The sequence below is a fragment of the Leuciscus leuciscus genome, assembly GCF_965113295.1.
Source record: "Leuciscus leuciscus genome assembly, chromosome: 15".
NCBI lineage: Eukaryota > Metazoa > Chordata > Actinopteri > Cypriniformes > Leuciscidae > Leuciscus > Leuciscus leuciscus.
The window spans coordinates 8,309,645-8,332,001 of record NC_138739.1 but is presented as its reverse complement, the minus strand read 5'-3'; the positions used below and the strand labels follow the sequence as shown (position 1 = coordinate 8,332,001).

The 22,357-nt window shown below is 36.3% G+C and overlaps 1 protein-coding gene and 1 long non-coding RNA gene across 3 annotated transcripts; both read left to right on the top strand.

Moving 5' to 3' along the window:
- Positions 1-1,300: 1,300 nt before the first annotated feature.
- Positions 1,301-3,724, top strand: LOC309476542. Of its 2 annotated transcripts, none has more exons than XR_014198253.1 (6): positions 1,301-1,905; positions 2,293-2,343; positions 2,542-2,606; positions 2,708-2,769; positions 2,853-2,956; positions 3,170-3,724. It is a non-coding gene; the product is annotated as an uncharacterized lncRNA (long non-coding RNA). The 2 variants fall into 2 exon arrangements; XR_014198254.1 differs by lacking the exon at positions 1,301-1,905 and adding an exon at positions 1,979-2,161.
- Positions 3,725-12,370: 8,646 nt separating this feature from the next.
- Positions 12,371-19,767, top strand: LOC309476106 (GTPase IMAP family member 9-like). The gene is made up of 3 exons (XM_082139297.1): positions 12,371-12,889; positions 14,863-14,932; positions 17,231-19,767. Exons 2-3 carry the CDS (start codon positions 14,921-14,923, stop codon positions 18,281-18,283), a joined length of 1,065 nt encoding a protein of 354 aa, XP_081995423.1. The 5' UTR covers positions 12,371-12,889; positions 14,863-14,920; the 3' UTR covers positions 18,284-19,767.
- The last annotated feature ends 2,590 nt before the right edge of the window (positions 19,768-22,357 follow it).

The following is a 22,357-nucleotide window of genomic DNA, read 5'->3' as shown; positions in this document are numbered from 1 at the left end:
TCCTAAAAGAGCAAGCTCTTTTTAAAGACGCCTCTCCGTCTGTGCATTCCTGGATGCAGTTGTTTTCTGTCCTCATCTGACGGCCACGATCGCTGTCTCACATGCCTGGACGTAAGCATGCTGAGATGGCGTTCGTGGGGGGTTCATGTTCTCGCATGGGAACATGACCACGTCAGCACGCGGGTCGTGACTCTCCTTTCTCGTAAAGGCTTGAGCCCCCTTTGTTGTTACCCAGCTGCCGCTTGTGTGTTCGGGCTCGGAGCGCGTGCCTTTCTTCTCGTAAGTGCATGAAGAGCTTTGGCAGTATGGAGGCAGTTTAGTGCCAAAATCTGTTCAAAGTTCTTCCTCTCTCACTACCCTCGACTGTGGGGCGGGGTTCTCCATTTTATAGATGACTGGCTCATTCTGGCCCAGTCGAGGAAAGATCGGGATCGAGATGTCATTCTTGTATATAAGGTGCTTGGGGTTGAGGCTCTATTCCAAAAAAAGATCACTATCTCCCCAGCAGAGAACTACATTCTGGGGGCAGTGTGGCACACGACTACGATGCGGGAACAATCGTCTCCTGATCGAATCGAGACCATCCTGGCTACAGTCACCAAGATCAATCTAGGCCAGGTCAGCACTGTCAAACACTTTCTGAGAGTGTTGGAGCTTATGGCAGCTGCGTCCAACCTATTGCTCCAGCCTATCAAAAGCTGACATTACTGTGTTGCCGGCTTCCCTTTGTAGCTTTCCGCATTACTCTGTCACATGTCACGAGTAGAGGCAGCAACAATCAGGATTGGGATAGTTTGCACACGTGACACAGTCATGCTGAGGGCGTTCCCCAAAGTATCATCATACAACGCAGCGTCTCGTTCCCTTCTCAGGGAACAAGGGTTACAGTTGTAGCCCGAGATGTTTTAGTCCAATGTGATTACATTAAACAGCATTTTCAGGAAAATTTAAATCCTCTCTTGTTCAAAATAACCGCAACACAACATGCGGGTTAAAGGGAACTACACTATTAAAGTATATTATTATTTGATATAACACATTACTATTGTCAATTCAGTAGCGTTTATAACACTTGCCTTCTTGATCAGTTTTTCTACATTTCTTGCAGATGCAGAAGATCCCAACGACTGCAGAAACAATGATCAGAGATCCAGCGGCAGCAGCAGAGATCAGCACTATTGTAGACACTGAGAGAAACAGTTATTAGTGTCAGCTAGTGATAAGAGAACTTCACAGTTAGTAGTATTTTGATGCTTTACATTTAAATTAATTTCAAAGTTTCTACACTGTTAGACTTTTCTGTAATTTCTACAGTTATTTACTTTAAATCCCCCAGTATTATACTGCTATTTCTCTTTACAGTAAATAACTGTGATTCCCATTGCATCATGGGAATTTCCTGTGACGTCTAACACCACATACAGTGACTTACTGTATTTTTAAAATTTGCTGTATACTACTGTATTTGTCTAACACCACATACAGAGACTTACTGTATTTTTTTTAAATTTGCTGTATACTACTGTATTTGACGTAACGGTCTCTCTGGCTGGCACCATTCCATCGTGCTTTTTATTTCCTAATTTTTGCCTTACACTGCGTGTCTACAACGCTATAACAGTCAGAGGCTGTCTATATTGGACACATTGAAGCGACCGGACCGGACCATTAATGCAAAATGCGAACCTGTTTGTCCCTTGTCAGAAATAGCGCGAGCGCTTGGACTCGGAGTACTGTACGTCAGAAATATAACGGCGCATCATTTGTCTTGTCGTGTCGTGTCGTGCCGGAGCATCCAGTGTAATATCACTGGGTTCTGACTGTCTTTTGTTGGACCGCGCCGTTCGAGTCTGGCCCGGGGAAGAGACGGAATTCACTTCACCGAGAGAGAGACCAGCAAGCAAGGTAAAAAACATTCTGTGTGTGTTGACAGGAATGTGCCCAGTTTAACCTGTTATAGCCTAACGTTACTACATGGCGGTAACGAACTTTACCACGGTAAACTGCGCTAACGTTTCATTTGACAGACTTTGTTGTCGAGTTAAAATACGCGAACGAGCAACGCTTAACGTTAGTTTACATTAACAATAAATTAACTAATGTGAAATTCTGTTTTGGTTGTAGATAATGTTGGCCTACTGATGAGAAAATAACATTGTATGTAAGTTTTATTTGGCTAGCTGCCACCTTTCTAGGTTTAGTATTAGTTTGCAAACTATAACATAGGCTATTATAGTTTTTTTTTATGGAATTTAATATTTACTTCCATTTTTGTATGTGTTTAAACTAAAGGCAACTGCAACAAAGCGCCAATTCGCGCCAGTGACTAGCAAGATTCCGGAGGTAAGTTAACGTTAGGCCATTTGTGATATATTTTGAAATAAGTTTGCTGAAATGATTAGCAATATGTGATAAGTGCTTTGGAGCCACTGGTGCAGACTAGGTAGCATACAATGTCTTATAAAATCTCTATAAAATTGGCTAACTTTATATCAAATAAGTGATATTTGTATCATGTCTAACTTTATATTTATTATACAGCAAATTAACCAATCAGAAGATGGACCATTGTCTTTGTTCAGTCTCACCAGATTAAATGTATCCAGGTTAGCACTGCAGTAAAACTCTCACTAATTCATCCATACCAAATCTAGAATTCTAAACAACTTAAGTTTATATTTTTTGCATTATTTTGATATTTTATTAGGCAGAAGACTCTCTACCATTGCAGTCCCACCTGACCAGGAAGGTCCTAATATCAGTGCACAGGTGGGTTAACTACTGTAGGAAGGAGAACGATCATCACACAGTGAGTTCTTGCATGTGTCTTACTGTGTATTTGTCTCAAACAGGAACTCCTTCACTGCAGACGAGCTGAAATGGGCTAAAACATCGATTTCAGTCACAGTCATAGAGAGCTATGGATCTCAGAATTTTTGGACAGAATTTAGGATTTGTAAGTATTAAAATTTAATCTGGAATAATTTAATTTAGTTCAGTTGAAATGTTTGAATATGCTATTTACATATGCTAAAAAGCTGTTTACAAATATATATTCTTTAGTTATTGTAAAAATAATAATAAAAATGTAAAAAAAGAGGTTAAAAATATTTTGACACTAATATTCTCTCTCTCTCTCTCTCTCTCTCTCTCTCTCTCTCATGTATAGTGTTGGAACCGGGATCTCCTCTGAAGGACTGAGTACATTAGTGTTTGTGGACACGCATGCAGACCAGGGAACATTCTGATGTTGTCAGTCAAGTTCTGAACAGGAACCAATCTTTGGAGAAGTTCATTTATTCGCAAAGGTGGACAAAAACATTGTGTTGACTTTTTAAAGATTATTCTGATGATGATCTTTACTCGTAGAAGTAGAAGTAGACTGAGGGGTAGACAGTCAGACATTGATTATAATGAGAAATGTTTCTTGAGCATCAAAGAGACTCCTTTCAAAAACATTAAGACACTTAAATACTTATTTTGGCCACCAGTGTACATGAATCCAACACATTTTTGTAAATTAGTGAAATTATTTTTAAGGTGGGGTTATGTGTCATGTATTGTGAAAAGAACTGTGTTTTGTCCTGTGTTGGATATTTCCTTTTTGACTGCTTAGAAATGTATTTATATTCTGCAGTTTTATGAATGTAATGGTTGATATTTAATTATAATACTTGTATAAGCTAAACAACCAATGACTCTACATTCATTTAGTCAAATGCTAACGTTTTGTTTATGATTTTATGTATGATTTTAACAATGTGTGCCGTGAAGGACAGCACATAATGTGTTAATTTAACACATTTACACATCTTTGTGCTAACCTTTCTGACATATTTACTTTGTTAAAATCATTAACACAATGAATTTAAATGTTAAATGTTAAAATTAACACAAAAACGTTGTCCCTAAACTCACCCATTAATGTGTAAACGTTTCACACATATTTCCAGCATTGGCAGACTGTTTATTTTGTGATATATATGAGATTTTTTAAATAAAAAATTTGTATTTTGTAATAACTTTGTCTAATTGGTTTTGTATGTTAGTAGTATTTATGTAAGATAAAAATAAAATGAATTATATATCAAAATTATGAAATCTAATTTAGTACAAAGAAAAAAATAATTACAGTAGTGTACTGATTAGCTTCGTTTTTACAGTAATGCACTGTATTACGGTAATGTAATGAAATACGGTAATGTACTGTAAATCCTAATTACAGTAACTTACTGGCAACAGTGTTGCCAGTAAGTTACTGTAAAAAACCCTTGAAAAGTCTAACAGTGTAGTTTATTCCATTCTTTTGTGGGTTACAGTAAAAATCAAATTGTATGCGTTTCATTTCAGGCTGAAAGGAAGCAAAGTGTGCTGATGTTGTATATATATGTATATAAATATGATAAACAATCTGAGGTATGCCGACTGTTACGATCACCAGCTGGAGTGCCCAGGATATCCACCAGAGGACGCTCCTCCCCAGACCAGTGTCATTCCACCATGAACTACATTTCCCAGAATCCTTTGCCCAGACTCATTATCCCTGGATTAGTTTCAGCTGTTTCTCATTTACCCTTGTTAACCCTGTCTATATAAACCGGGTTTACTCAGTCACTCTTTGCGAAGTCTTGTTGGTGTTACACTGTGTCTCAGAGCGCTATTTCTGGTTTCTGTTTCATGGTCTTGATCTTCTGCCTGTCTCCCTGGATTTCCCTGTTTGCCTATGCCTTGGACTTATTTTATTATCTGGATGGTTTGCTCCTTGCTGAATAATAATAAAATGCTGAACATTTGTTTTATCACCGATCACTGAAACCATTGAAAGTCTTTAACATATTCAACTCTGTAAATGAACACTAATATCAGCGCTGGCGTACCTGCACATGTGTGACAGAGTGTGTTGATGTCCAGATGTGTGGTCTGGTTGCTGATGGGATTGTTCAGCACACAGCTGTAGGTGTTTTTATCCTGATATTCCACCTCCAGAGGTAGAGAGAGACTGATGCTGAGATCAGACGCACTGATGCTGGACAATACACTGATTCCTTTGTACCAGGAGAGAGTCACATCACACACATTCAACACTGATGAACACACCAATGAACATGATAATGATGAAGAACAGAGTGAAGAGTTACTGATGAACAGGCAGAGGACCTGGAAAACACAAGAAAATAAGGATAAATGAGGATGAATGAAGATATTCAAGAAATGTAATAGAAAGTTAAATATAAACTGTTAATGTAAAAAAGGTAATTAGTAATTTTAACTAATTAGTCATGATGAGATACTTCTTTAGATCTAGCTGTAATAAATAAAACGGGTGAAACTGATATTTAACTTACCATAGGCAGTGAGATTGAAAAGCATGATTGCATTTCTAAGGATCTTTACTTTATAATATCCAGCATGTTCAGTTGTGGTGTTTGTGATGGTCAGAGATCCAGTTTGATTGTCCAGCTTCAGTCTGTCTCTGAATCTCCCATCAAGAACATCATCATATACAGTGATTCTGTCGGCCCGTTTATTGACTTCAGCTATTACAGTGTTTCCAAACCTCTACTGAATCAGATCATCATCCTTCATTTCAGTAAGATCAGAGTTTAGAGAGACTGAATCTCCCTCCATCACTGACACTGATATTTTAACTGAATCACCACACACAAACATGAAGAACAGAGTTTTTCACAGATTAAAGCTTTTAAACCACTTGATGTAGGTTTGATGAAGCTTTACAAAAAAAAAAAAACTTGTGAAATGTGAAATCAATAATATTCTGCAGCAGTGCAGACACAAAATGATGAATGAAACCAAAACAAAAATACAATGACAAGAACAATAACTAAAAAAGACACATTTACTTAAATGTTTAAAGGGCCCCTATTATGGATTTTTGAAAATGACCTTTCATGTAGTGTGTAACAGCTCTAAGTGAACGTTAGTGATGTTACGTTCGTGAACGAATCGTTCTTTTTGAACGAATCTTTTAGGTGAACGAATCGTTCTCGTTCACGTAATCCATTGACTCATATTTCTCGTTCACTGAAATTCCTCCCTCCACAGCCGCGCGGCGCTATTAGCAGCGCATGCGCAGCTCAGTGAACCGGGTAGCTTTGTGTTTTCAACCTGTCAAGAATGACTAAACCTCAAGCCAATAGCCTTCGAGTATGAGATGTGACGGAGCATGTGATTTGTTGGATGTAGTGAACGAATACGCCCTTCACTGACTGTGACCGAGTTGCTTTTGAGTCTGAACGAGAGAGAGAGAGATCTTCTCGTGAACGAACTGGTACATGTCGTTCGTGAACGAAAAGAACCAATTGTTTGAACGATAATGATGGCGAACCGATAGAGCTGGGTTTGTGTAGTCAGCATATTTGCATCAAAGAATGAAATTTACACTTTACCATTGTAATGAAAACAATTTAATAACGCAAGCATGGTTAAATATAGGCTTACAAAGACAAATTAACATTGTCATTTTGTACTTGACTGTTTACTTGATTTAAATTTACACTTCTCTTGACCTGCTTTTCTTTTCTTTTGTTTGTGTGTTTTAATGAGTTTTGTGGTATTTTGCACTTTGAAAAATTTACTTTACTACTTGTGTTCATTTTGTATTATCAAAAATGAATTAATTACGTTTTATTCATGTCATATGCACTTCTCTAAAAACTAAAACAAACCAAAAAATATGACAGTATTGGTTAGGTCTCATTTGCGTAACGTCAGCAAATAGCATTTCAGTTCGGGCTGTGAAGGGGCATGTAATTGGTTGGATCTACTGAACGAATACGCCCATCACTGGCCGAGATCGCTCTGTTTCGAGTCTGAACGAGAGAGAGAGATGTCGTTCGTGAACGAATTGATCAAACTGGTACATTTCGTTCGTGAATGAGAGTACTGGGTAGATCGGTCATTTAGCATGTGATTAAATCTCATTCAAAGCGCAGTTATAGGTGTGCATATAATTGTTTATCATATTTAACATACATAACATAACTCAACGTTTAATATAATCCCAGATTTATAAATGTGTATGTCTGACCAAACAATTAAAATGTTAATTATGCAAGAAAACCTTGGTTTGGTCATCTGAACCTCTTATTTAGACTTATTTTATTAATTTAGTAAATAAGGCACAAATTTTAACAAAGCCAAATCAGTTTTTCTGTAACAAGTAAATACGTTCGTTAAAACATAGCATAAAATACACTCTTTTTCGCCACCTGCTGCAGTATATATGTAATATGAAGAAATTATCACTGAACGAATCAGTGAACGAATCTGAACGAATCATTTTGGTGAACGAACTGAAAATGAACGAGTCTCTGGAAAGAATCAAAATTTCCACCACTAGTGAACGTAAACATCCTGCAAAGTTTTCAATCTGAAAGTGCACCATATATAAATGTAGCGCCCCCTACTTGCCTTTCTTGTAATTAAGTAGGATCAGCAGCACTCCAGATTCTCTGGTTGTGAGGAGAACATGCATGCTCACGTCACGTTAATAAAAGCCTTAAACCTTAAACATTCAGCCATAACTGTTGTGTCCAAACAGAGAAATTCTGTGTTCACAACATAAAAGACAGAATATTTGTGAAGAAATTCTTTAGTGAGAAAGCAAATAACACCAACTAAACAGCAAAACCAACCAGACAGAACTGATAACATGTGAGTTCAGGGTGAGCCACTAGATGGAGGTGTTGCTCCTCAGACGAGACCACAGAGACAAATCACACTAGAGATTTAAACACTTTATCGTTCCCTGTTGGAGAAAATGGAGCATCGATATGTTGTGTTTATGTATTTCACTGTGATCTCAAAGTATATTATAATGTGTCCCAAATCAGTATTTTCTCAGGATGAAGGAGAAGCTGGGGGAAGTTGTTTGTTTATCATTGTGGATAAAAAAAAAAATACTGTGCTAATAGTAATGTATATACAAAGAATGTTTTAATTTAAGTTTTAATAATGTAAAAACTGTATATGTGACACACTGCTAAGCTCTTTAAATAAAGTTTGTATTACTTCAGGAGGCGCTTGACATGATAGTAAAACATGGAGAGACTCTTGAACCTCAGAGTGAGAAACTTTATTGATAAAGGCAAGGAAATACATACAGCAAATATACAGCAGTACAAAGGGAGATCTGTCTTTATTCACTTTTTTGTATCTAAGAGAAATACAAAGCTGTAAAAATATGATGCTGAAAGAGAGCACAAGCTCAAATAATCATCAGTATTTATCATGAAAGAAAAACACTACAAAAAACACACTTGAAGAGCCTTTAAAGTTCAGCGTTCTGCTTTAGACTTCAATATTCAATTCAGTTCACATTCATTTGTAGTGCTTTTCACAATACACATTGTTTCAAAGCAGCTTAACAGAAAATGCATGAGTCCACATTACAATTTCAGAGTTAACTGTCTTTAATTTAAGGCAGAAACAATGAGCTCATTGAAGTAATGAATACTTGTTTGTTTACAAATGATTATGAGATTTGAAAAAAGGTGCATGTTGATTCAGAGTTTGCGTCATCTGAAGTCTTCTCGGGGTTTGGCGCCGTCTCTTCACATGTGTTGGGCATCTGAACTCTTCATAATAGGCTGGATCCAAACTGCAACTGACATACTCTCTAGTTACCTCAGGATGGGCATCACGAGATAAAACAGAGAAGCAAATAATTAGTGTAGCCGCTGTTCATAACATTAAGCAAGAATAATCATGTGTATTTGTTATTGCTTTTTATATATTATTGCTGATTTGTACGATGACTCGTGGCTTTCAGAGGATGTTTTGGCAAATATCTCGAAAGCAGAAGAAGAGTTTACAAAGTCACAAGCCAATAGTCAAGCAGAAAAGAAGGAAGAATCTGAAGAGGACAAAGCAGAAAAGGAAGCTGATACAGAGAAAATCGAGGATATTGAGTGAACACAAGATGTAAAAAATAATGAGCTAATAAAAAAAAAGATGTTCAACTAGTCAAGTGATTGTGCCTTTTTTATTATCCATTGCTGATTTGATTTCAGAAAGTTCATTTGAATTTCAAGAGAAAGTTATATTCTCGAGCAACTTATTTTCTCTTTCATTTACTATCTCTTAGTGTTGTGATCCCATGACGTGAGAAAATTGCGCTAAAACACTCACTGAGTTTTTATTACTTGTTTTTCATTGCTTGGTTGTGTACTTTATTATATAGACAGTAGAACATTTATAGTTAAAAGTTAAACAGGCTCTTTGATGAATAGCAGCTATTGAGTAAAGTAACGTTAGAGAAGGCTCTGATGATGATGATATCTAACAATGCACGTACTTCAAAAAATATAACGAGTAAAGAAGGCATTACTACTAATTACCATAGTTAATGTTTTTCACAGTCAGTAATTCATACTGTAACATTCTTTTTTCGTTGTTTCAAGTTTCAGTTTTAAATAACAAACCTGTTCACCCGAAGAAAAACTCGAAGTGCTATTATAAGACATCCTGTCATAGCTTTTTAGTACATAACGGCTAGTCGTCTACCATAGATGCAACGCGCATTTGAAAAAGTGAGGCGCTGGAGAGCATTATTCGTTTGAATGCAAAATACAATTTCACCACTAGATGGGAGAAATTCCTACACACAGTCCCTTTAAAGCATATAATATATACATAGTGTGGTGGATATTTTTGCCTAAACCTAACTACCTGGGTCTCGTCTCCTGGCGACGTCCCCACTCGGGTAGCTGATATCTGAGTCTCGTCTCCTGGCGACGTCCCCACTTGGCAGAGCTGTTAACTCTCACGCATTCACCGTGAGACACACGCAATTGACACTTTTCACACGCTCTCACGACACACATCCATTTTCTCACGCACAGAAAAATCACGAAGCAAAGAGGACATGGAGACCGACAGACTAGACAGAGCAGGTTACTTATGATATAAAAAAATCTCAGCTCTCAGATTCTATCACTTTTATTACGAAATTCAAACAATAAATACCGTTTTGGCGCTTGTAAATGTGATGCGACCACTGATCTATAGAATGACATTAATATAGATTCAGTGGACACGACAGATCCCTAGCGGCAGGTGAACCGATCAACTCTAGCTAGTAAATAAACACGAATGAACAATGTTGAAAGATACACTACAACTTACCGAAATGTATATTCCTCATACATAATATCGACCAATCAATCAAACAAATGGGTCAATAAAACAGCTGGAGAACAATTGTCACATAACATTTACCTCAGGAAAGCCATTTAAAGACCATAATATAGGCTATAGCACGTTAGTTGGCTAGAAAAAAAAAAGAGCTATAGAGTATTTTGCTAAATATGTGTACTATATTACATATTTATTATATTTTTACTTATATCATTAAATAAAGTTGTTATTATAATAAAAAACGCATTATATATCTCTCTGTATGTTTACAGCATTAGGTGAGATGTTTTTTTCTTAAGAAAAATTAATGCCTATCTTGTGTAGCCTACCTAATATTTATTTAAATGAGTCAATATTAAATCAAATCACAATAGGCCTAATTGAATTGAAAACCAGAAATTGTACCATGTAGCCTAAACATTGTAACATGTTGTATAAAATTCAGTTTAGTTACTAAAATGTTTTGACAATCACAATACACTTATTGTGATGCAATAATTTTTTACATCCCCCCATTCCCCCCTAACATCTCTCCCCCAACATCCTGCCCCCCGCCACCATAAATCTCACTCCAAGCAAAACTCAAAAGTTGGCAGCTATGCCACTTGGATATCTTACCTAATCTAACTTGTTTCCCTAAACTAACTTACTTCCTAAACTAGCTTCCTGCGCAGGAATAAATTGACAAACAGACCTGCAAATGTCCTTTAAATGCTTTAATCACGGCCAGGAGATCTTCCCGAGCAGTTCTCAGGGAATCTCTCCCAAGAAGCAAGGCCGGAGGATCTCAGAAAAATTCCATTGAGAATCCCACCGTAAAACACAGATAACACAGTTTTCTATAGTATAGAGGTATGGCATACATTTCATGCTGCATTACATAATTTCCCCACTATTTGATTGGTTCTTCAAATGCAAACCCCTTTGTTACTAGGTAAAGCAAACTCTGATCTTGTGATTACTTATCACAAGGTTTTAATGATGACTTCATTTGTTCATCACAAGATTCTAACAGACTGTCTAGTTTTCATTTCCCCTTTTCTGTTATTAATACACATACAGTCAGTCAGTCACAAGTTTCCCCAAAGAGTTTGTAAACATTAAAAGCATATGAATGTTGTTCCCGCAAGAAAAACAAACGTTAGTTGATTAATTAAAGTTGATTAATTAAAATTCATTCACAATAGCATACAGTACCGGCCAACATTTTTGATTTGTTTTTTCTTTTCTTTTTTTACAAAAAAAAGTTTTTAACCCTATACAAATATGGAATACATCATGCTAAGACAGAGAGAATGTTTTTGAAAGAAGTTTCTTCTGCTCATCAAGCCTGCATTTATTTGATCAAAAATACAGAAAAAAATAAATAATATTGTGATATATTATTACAATTTAAAATAATTGGTTTTCAATTTATTATACTTTAAATTATCATTTATTTCTGTGATGCAAAGCTGAATTTTCAGGATCATTACTCCAGTCAATCACATGATCCTTTAGAAATCATTCTAATATGATGATTCATTATCAAAGTTGGAAACAGTTCTGCTGCTTAATATTTTTTCATAAACTGTGATACTTTTTTTAGGATACTTTGATGAATAAAACGTAAAAAAAAAAAAAAAAAAAAATAAAAAAGGAGGGAAATGTTTTAAAAATATAAATCCTTTGTAACAACAATATGGTCAATAATTTTGGCAAATGCCACCCTAAAAGAAAGCCTTGCCACCCCTGCTGCCACCCCAGTTGGCAGCAACAAATTCAAAGTTATGGCCAATTTAACAGTGATTAAATTCCTATATACGTCTGTCATATGTTGCCACCCCTCAAAAGTTCCTCCTTGGAAATTATTATCTCCTTAGTCTTTTTTTAAACACACTTCCACCAAGAAAATCAATGGGTTATTTATTAATAAAGCATGTCAAAGTAAAAAAAAAAAAAAAACACACATTAAATTCTGAATTTAGCTTATGGGTGTCATATGGTGCAATTTCTTGTTTTCCCTTTTCTTTAGTGTGTTATATGTTTGTGCATGAATAAGATCTGCAGAGTTACAAAGCTCAATGTGTCAAACCCAAAGAGATATTCTTTGTAAAAGTTAAGGCTCAGCCCTGCCTTCCTAAAACACTAAATTCAAACACACGTTCACAAATCTACGTCAGTGTCATGTATCCTTGCTCGAAGAATGAGACGGCCCAACGGTCAGTTGAAATTTAAAAGGCTGATTTTCGCGCTTCAGGACAGTGACGAGTAGCCTACATGTGTCGTCCAGTGGTTTTCATGACGCCACAGGCACAACCTTAAGCAATGGCCCTGAACGGTGGTTCAAAACGTTGTTAGAAGGTTGGTACGTTGTGCCATCAGCGTTCTGTGTTTGCTGGGACAATCCTGTAAAAACAGGGGATATCGGTTGGGACTCGGGAGCTTGTTCTCTTAACTTTGCGCACTTCAGTGAGAAATGCCTAGTGGGCGAGGTCATAAACGAGGGGCGTTTTATTTGCCCATGTCACATTGACTTAGGGTTTTCGTTGCGTGATTTATAAACACCAACCAGTTTGAAAACAATCACAAATTTAGAAACGCCCGCAGTCTTTCCGGAGTCAAAACAACATCACGACATTCGCGCGGCTGTTGAAAGCGAAAGTAAACTTTTATTTCCGATATTCTGTTGAAGGAGAGTATTTTTTATCTGACGGAGGACATATAGCTCGACTGTCTTGTGTACTTCTCAGTAAGTGTAACTTTTTTTAATTATTTATATTTGCCATACCTAGCAACATGTTCATCCGTAGATCTTCTGTTTGAGCGTCTGCATGTGGAATTGAGTTTGGTTTAGAAAAAAATGATCAACATGTCTGCAGAGAGAGAGAGAGAGAGAGAGAGAGAGAGAGAGAGAGAGAGAGAGAGAGAGAGAGAGAGAGAGAGAGATGTTAGAGAGGGACAAAAGCAATGATCATCATGGTTCATGGCATTTTCTTTGTATATTATTTATTATCATAAACCTTTGAAAAACAGCTGAGCGCTACATATATTGGAGTATGTAATATGTCAATATGAGAACATGAAGATTTGATAATATGGCGAAGACTAGGATTAAAGCCGATTACTGTCATTTAGCTAACGTTTCCCAGTATAATGAATCGATAAACACATTCATATCGATGCTAAAACATTCATAAGATCGTTATGAATTGGCTTTATATGTTTATAAAAGATACAAAGATGTGTTATACTGCTGTTTAACACAAAAAAAGCTCTATTTCTCTCGTCCTACATGAGTCATGCAGCATCACTGTAATAATAAACTCAAATATTAAAGAAAAATAATGTTAATGCCTGGATTACTTTTGTGCAAATATATTTCACAAAATAAACATTGGGTCTCCGTTTTGAATATAGACATTTGGGGCCCTATTTTAACGATCTGAAACGCAAGTGTCAAAGCGCAAAGCGCAAGTAACTTTGTGGGCGGGTCTCGGCGCTGTTACTATTTTCCTGGCGGGATAAATGACTCTTGCGCCCGACGCAAATCTAAAAGGGGTTGGTCTGAAGTAGCTTCATTATTCATAGGTGTGGTTTGGGCGTAACGTGAAATAAACCAATCAGAGCGTCATAAGAGCAGACGCGCTTTTTCCTTGGCGTATTGTTATTATAACGGCGGATTTGCCAGGCGCACGCCAGGAGCGGTTCACAGCCGAGGAGAGCAAGGCTCTCGTCACAGCCGTAAAAGAGAGAGAAGTGACATTGGGGATGGAGAAACACACCCAAATTAGCTTCGGTTAAACAGGCATATAATAATGTGGGTAAATGTGTAAGCTATAGATGTATGCTTTTATAATAAATTGTCTATCTATCTATCTATCTATCTATCTATCTATCTATCTATCTATCGTTTGTTAGTTCATTCCCTAGTTTAGCGACGTGCTTCTGTGGAGGGAAAAGCGCGCTTTGCGCGGGTGCAAAATAGGAATGAAACATGCGTCGGTGTACAAAGTCAATTGCGCTGGGTGCAAGATAGGGCCCATGGTCTCTATTTGAATAAAATATACTATATATTAATTATATTATTATATAAAAATATATTTTGAATATAGACCAATGTGTGTTTTTTGTTTTGTTTTTTTTTACTCATTCATACATTAGTGATTATTAATAACTATCCGTCCATTCTCCAGACTGCCTGTCTAACAGGATATTGAAGCCAGTTCAGGACTAACACACACACACACACACACACACACGTTTACTTAGCTATCTAAATGTGGACATTCTGTAGATTTTTATACTGTACAAACTGTATTTTCTATGCCCCTAAACCTACCCATTGCACAAAACTTTCAGCAAAAAGCATTTAATTCATTTATTTATGTTTACCCGTTTACTGTAAAAATGAGGACGTCCCTAAAGGGAGGTTTTTGGAGATTTGTCAGGTTTTGCTCAATTCTGGGTACAATTTTCCCCCCAAAATGGTACACACAAACACTCACTCAGACACACACTTGACCCGCCCGATACACAGATTATCCACAGATTAACCGCAATCTGTGCATATAAACATATAATTATTCTGCAAACGTCTTACAAAACCGCTGTATTTCCTCCACACTCAGCTTCTTTTATACAGTATATTACAATAAAGCATGAAACAGCATTAATGTGAATGTATTGTGTTGTGTACATCTTAACATTTTTGCTTATTTGTAGTTTGGACCCTATTTTTTCTTGGTGAAAGTGTCTTGAACAAAAGAAAAAGGACCTGAAAATGAAGTATCAGGTGAGTATGTTTTTTTTATGAAGGTAAAAGAGTAGCAAAACCTGAGAGCAGGGGCGTTTCTAGGTTTTAAAAACATCAGGGGCTGAGCCCTAAACGTCAGGGGCTAGGGTGGGTAACAAGATAACATGATTCGATACAGAGAATAATGTATATTGTAGGCCTATATGCAGGGGGGGCAGACTGGTTAAAAAATTCAGTCCTGGCACTGTGGCCACACCAGGCCATACTACCACACAGACACACACATTCAAATGTGAGGTAGTTAGGGGGGTTGGGGGGCATGCTCCCCCGAGAAAATTTTTATTTCTCAGACTTACATATGTACATTTTAAGGTGTTTGACGGCCAACATTTTTTGATAACAATAGCTTTAAAAGCATGTCAGTCGGCAGTAGCATAAATGATTTGTCAAGCAGATAACAGATTCTTAAACATGAGAATGAGGATAAATGTTGAAATGAATGATCCACACTAGAAAATGGAAATGCAGAATGTTTCTGCTTATTGTTGACAATACACAACCACATATTCCAAACAGGAATGGCCTTAAATGAGAAATCTTTCAAGGATTATTTTGCATAGATGTAAACTTTTTAGCATTAAAGATTCGTTTCAGCAACTTGTTTCTTTCTTGAGTTAATCAATGTTTTTGGCACTATTAAATCAGTTCAATTAAATTTCAATTGTTCACTCATAAAGACAGTCACTTGTCACCATTACTGGCCTAATGATGCAAGTTGTGCAAACACAGACAAGCGGAGTGATAGAAACTGTGAAAAGGCTGATGCTGGTGAAATATTCGAACACATTCGAGGACCTTATATATAGGCTACATATCAGAGTTAGGATTAGGAATACATTGTAATAATGTTAATCAAGCAGACTAAATCACACGACTGCGCAGCAATATTTAAGCACATTATACAAAGGAAATAATACAGATCTAGACAAATTGGGTTGCTTATAGTTAAAAGAATGTCATGAACGATCATTTAGGCTAGATGTAGGCCTATTTTTCACATTTTTGGTCACAAAATATTTAGTTAGTTTTGATGACTTTGCAATATTGATAAAATGTTAGAATATTAATAATGAAAATTGAGTAGGGCTACGCCAAAATGTGTAACATTTATGTAGCCTACAAAGGAATACAAAAGCCCCGACATAGAGTTTTGACGCAGCTTTAATCTCCCTTTTGGTTATTTCAATACTTAATTGACGACAGAACATGACGTTAGATGCTAGTTTATTTTGCGTGATACAGGGCGCGCCGCATTTGCGCGTGATTGAGCCGCGATCAAACGGCTGGCACGACGTAGGCCTAAGTAAGTTCGTTTTTCTGAGTTTTACTGACATATAGCCTGACAACATCTGGTGTGACTGAAGACTGTGCGGCGGTGCTGACTGCGTTATTTTTTTTAAACCGGTGCGGCGCGCGCGCCCCCGAAGTTCATCCGTGAGAAACTTGAAACCGGTGCTTGAACTTGAATTCAGGTGACTCATTAACACTCACGCTACTGTCCACGCCCTGCTCTCACGGCTCGTGGACTCGTGCTGCTTGCCACTTTGCCTAATAATAATGATCAATAAATTAATTTTTTTGAGATCCGGGGCTATAAAAAAAACATCCGGGGCTGAAGCCCCGGAGGCCCATGTCTAACGACGCGCCTGCCTGAGAGCATGTAGGCTAGATGTGAATTTGAAAACTTGAACAATAAATCTTCGTACTTGTACGCATGCAAAAATGTACACTCACAACTCCGTGAAAACCTGTAAAATAAAAATCTGAAGATGAATCTTGAGATTTGCACTCGCAGACACTAGTCACAAACCTGTATTCTGAATTTGAAGCCTCAGACAAGTAGTTACAAATGTGTAAAATACCATTCACAGAAAACAATTACAGACACAAACTTGTAGTACATAGTTGCACTTTTTCTCTCATCCACATTCGCAGTACAGCCTCACTTAGGCATTTGCAACTTCTCAGATCTGTCACTGCAATTTAAAATCTACTCTAATGATATTAGATGCAAAACTAACTTGTGCACTAGCAACTCAGTGGCGGTAAGAGAGAAAGGCGGGGCAGGGAGAGGGGAGGGTGCAACGGAGTCGTTTTATTGGTTGGTGCCTACCCAATGAACCTGGACTTCTTTTGTACATGATGATGCCAGAAACCCACGTCTGAGTTTTGCTACTCTTTTATAGTATTTTACCCCCTCTGGATCATTTGTAACAGACATAATGATTGTATAGGTGTTTTAGTTGACTGTATCCTGCATGGTTTTATGTATTTTAGAGGTTAGAGAACCAAGAGTTGATGAGAGATGAAGATGAAGATTGTCGGCTGCTGTTGATTGGTAAAACCAGAACCGGGAAAAGCGCCACAGGAAACGTCATCTTTAATGATCAAGTGTTTGAGTCACTAAAGAGCTCTTCATCAGTGACCAGAGTCTGTAAGACACACACTGGAGAAGTTAATAACAGAAGCGTGACAGTGATCGATACTCCAGACTTCAGATTCTCCACTCACACTGACTTTGATTCAGACTCGGAGCTGAAGAGAGCTCTACGTTCACCAGGAGCTCATGTCATCCTGCTGATTCTGCCTTTAAGCACTTTCACTGAACATGAGAAGAATTTAATTGATTGGTTTGAGCAGAAGTTTGGTGTAGAAGCTCTCAGATTTACTCTAGTGCTCTTCACTCATGTGGATCAGAGAGACATGAGATCACTTGGAGAAATGATCAGGGCAAATCCTCAATTGTCTGGTTTCATTAACCGATGTGGTCAGAGATATCATGAGTTTAACATTAAAGATCCAGCAAACAGACGACAGGTGACTGAACTCATGGAGAAGATCCACAGACTGGTAACTGAGAACAGAAACTCCCGTTACACACTAGAAATGATGCAGGAGACCGAGAGGAGAAGAGAAGAGGTAGAGAGGAGGGCAGAGAAGGAAAAGAGAGAAGAGGAGGAGAGGAGAGAGAGAGAACGTAAAACGACATTAGACAGAGTCAGACGAGAGACAGAGGAGCGAGTGATGAGAGAATATGAGGAGGAGAAACACGGGTGGGAAATACTGGAGCCAGAAGAGGAGGAGCTAGAACAAATGACATTAGAAGAAGTCGGAATAGAGACAGAGGAGAAAATTAGAGCAGAGTGTTATTCTAAACAGAGTTATTTATCAGAAACATCTTGGAACAATCTGTATTATGTGGCTGTTGGAGCTGCTGTTGGAGCTGCTGGTGGAGCAGTTGCTGGAGGAGCTGTTGTTGGTGGAGCTGTTGGAGCTGTTTTTGGAGCTGTTTTTGGAGGTGTTAGTAGAGCTGGTGTTGGTGTCATCTGACAGAGCAAAATGTGTAACACGTTCTGATACTGAAAGCCCCTCCGGTCTGAATAAAACTGAAGAGGCCCAAAGCAATAAACTGTCATGAGGCCTAGAATCCCTAGTGGCAGCACTGGGTGGGGCTGTTCGTGAATATCTGTTTGTTGGGACAATGATCTTTGATCAGCAACATTTCATGTACATAAACTCATTTATAAATAAGTTAAAGGTATTATAAAATATATTCACCGTTTAAAATTATACTATAACAAGGAAAAATCCAGAAATGTAAATATTGTTTTATTTTCTAGTTTGTTCACAGATTTTGATTAATGTGGTTTGATGTATGAATTATGATCTGATTTGCATCTTTTGTGTTTATCTCTCATAACTGAGGGGTTGATGTCAAGAGTGCAGTAACTTCTAATACGATCAATAAATGGTTCTGAGTGTGAAATTTATTTTACACATACAGTAATTTGTTGTTATGTGGCATTTCTTGATTTTGTAATTAAAAGTATTATTTTGTTTAATAGTGAAGTTTCTGAGTGACATCTGTTTTTTCTGTGATCTCTAAACCTTAAAGGTATAGCGGAGGATTTTCTTTTTCCGGGTGGGTAGTGTAAACTATTGGTCCACCTAAGTGTCAATCATTCTGGTGATATGTTTACGTAAGGCCGTCGTACGTGCTCGTCCCTTAGTTTTCGCTTTCTGCGCATGCGCACTTTCAGGTGTTTATGTGTGGTGAGCTAGAGCTAAGCCATTCATTGAAGCTCGCCGTTTCACCGGGTCCTTTGAAAATGTCTGAGGGTCGCAAGAGAAAAAGTTTGTACGAACTGTATGAGAAGAAGAGAAAGGCCTCAGAAGAGAGAAACAAGATCAGAGTGTTTTTGGGAGATTGTTTCACACGATGGCGTGCTCTGAAAACACAGGTTGGGCTTCCCACTGATGCCTCAGTCGCGAAGTTTCTACTCGACAGGTAAAGTTTGGCATGCTATTTGGAGAAAAAGTGCAAATCTTCTTTTGGAAAGTAATCTTGTATGAGCGATGCCGACAGCAACTTTTAAACAGAGCGTGCACGAGGAGAACCTCGCACACGTTTAATAGGCGTTCCCTCTCGGGAGCAGGTAGAGTGTTGCGCATGTGCATTTTTTCAAAAAGTGGAGAGGGCGGTTCTTATCTAAAATTCGGAAAGATCCTCCGCTATACCTTTAACTGTCAATGTTAGATTAACTTCTCAAAGATAATGAGTTAGCAATGTACAGTTTGCATCAATATTATTCTTGTTTAAGAGACAATGGACTCACAATGGACTCAGACATATATTAAAAACTCATTGTCCATATGTCTGTGGAATGAACATTATATGCATCGTCATCTATCTCTCTGTAATCATTCATAAGTTCATTCTGTTCAAATAAACATGCTGTCAGTAGTTGAAATGTATTGATAATTCATCATCACCTGATTGCTATTAGAATTACCAATAAAATAATTGGAAATTATTACCTCCTTTTGTCTTTTTTAAACACACTTCCACCAAGAAAATCAATGGGTTATTTATTCATAAAGCATGTCACAGTGGAACAAAAAAAAAAACACATTTGATTCTGAATCTTGCTTATGGGTGTCATATGATGCGATTTCTTGTTTCCCCTTTTCTTTAGTGTGTTATGTAGCTGTTTGTGCATGAATAAGATCTGCAGAGTTACAAAGCTCAAAGTGTCAAACTCTTTGTAAAAGTTAAGGCTGAGCCATGCCTTCCTAAAACACTAAGTTCAAACACACACAAATCTATGTCAGTGTCACTTGTCCTTGCTCGATGAAGAAGACGGCCCTACGACATTTAAAAGGCTAATTTTCGCGCTTCAGGGCAGTGGTTTTCAAGACACCACAGGCACAGCCTTAAGCAATGGCCCTGAACGGTGGTTCAGTGTCAACACTGTGACAACCTTCACCACACAACGTAGTTATAGCAACCTTATGGCCATGTTGTTAAAACGTTGTTAGAAGGTTGGGTAGCCTACGTTGTGCCAACGTTCTATGGCAAGCCGTTTTAACATTTAATCATTTAAACCGACTAGTCTCTATTTTCATGCTACTAGTACTTAGTTTTAGATACTAGTATCTATTCCATTAAGTACTAGTCCTTATTCATTAGCTACTAGTGCTTATTCTTTAGATACTAGCGCTTATTCTTTAGTTACTAGTACTTATTCAATAGATACTAGTACTTATTCATTAGATACTAGTACTTATCATTAGATACTAGTACTTATTCATTAGATACTAGTACTTATTCATTAGATACTAGTACTTATTCATTAGATACTAGTACCTATTAAATAGATACTAGTACTTATTCATTAGATACTAGTACTTTTTCATTAGATACTAGATCTTATTTATTAGATACTAGTACTTATTCATTAGATACTAGTACTTATTCATTAGATACTAGTACCTATTAAATAGATACTAGTACTTATTCATTAGATACTAATACTTTTACATTAGATACTAGTTCTTATTTATTAGATACTAGTACTTATTCATTAGATACTAGTACTTTTTCATTAGATACTAGATCTTATTTATTAGATACTAGGTACTTATTCATTAGATACTAGTACTTATTCATTAGATACTAGTACCTATTAAATAGATACTAGTACTTATTCATTAGATACTAATACTTTTACATTAGATACTAGTTCTTATTTATTAGATACTAGTACTTATTCATTAGATACTAGTACTTTTTCATTAGATACTAGATCTTATTTATTAGATACTAGTACTTATTCATTAGATACTAGTACTTATTCATTAGATACTAGTACCTATTAAATAGATACTAGTACTTATTCATTAGATACTAATACTTTTACATTAGGTACTAGTTCTTATTTATTAGATACTAGTACTTATTCATTAGATACTAGTACTTTTTCATTAGATACTAGATCTTATTTATTAGATACTAGTACTTATTCATTAGATACTAGTACTTATTCATTAGATACTAGTACCTATTAAATAGATACTAGTACTTATTCATTAGATACTAGTACTTTTTCATTAGATACTAGATCTTATTTATTAGATACTAGTACTTATTCATTAGATACTAGTACTTATTCATTAGATACTAGTACCTATTAAATAGATACTAGTACTTATTCATTAGATACTAATACTTTTACATTAGATACTAGTTCTTATTTATTAGATACTAGTACTTATTCATTAGATACTAGTACTTTTTCATTAGATACTAGATCTTATTTATTAGATACTAGTACTTATTCATTAGATACTAGTACTTATTCATTAGATACTAGTACCTATTAAATAGATACTAGTACTTATTCATTAGATACTAATACTTTTACATTAGGTACTAGTTCTTATTTATTAGATACTACTTATTCATTAGATACTAGTACTTTTTCATTAGATACTAGATCTTATTTATTAGATACTAGTACTGATTCATTAGATACTAGTACTTATTCATTAGATACTAGTACCTATTAAATAGATACTAGTACTTATTCATTAGATACTAATACTTTTACATTAGATACTAGTTCTTATTTATTAGATACTAGTACTTATTCATTAGATACTAGTACTTTTTCATTAGATACTAGATCTTATTTATTAGATACTAGTACTTATTCATTAGATACTAGTACTTTTTCATTAGATACTAGATCTTATTTATTAGATACTAGTACTTATTCATTAGATACTAGTACTTATTCATTAGATACTAGTACCTATTAAATAGATACTAGTACTGATTCATTAGATACTAGTTCTTATTTATTAGATACTAGTACTTATTCATTAGATACTAGTACTTATTCATTAGATACTAGTTCTTATTCATTAGATACTAGTACTTATTCATTAGATACTAGTACTTATTCATTAGATACTAGTTCTTATTTATTAGATACTAGTACTTATTCATTAGATACTAGTACTTATTCATTAGATACTAGTTCTTATTCATTAGATACTAGTACTTATTCATTAGATACTAGTACTTATTCATTAGATACTAGTTCTTATTCATTAGATACT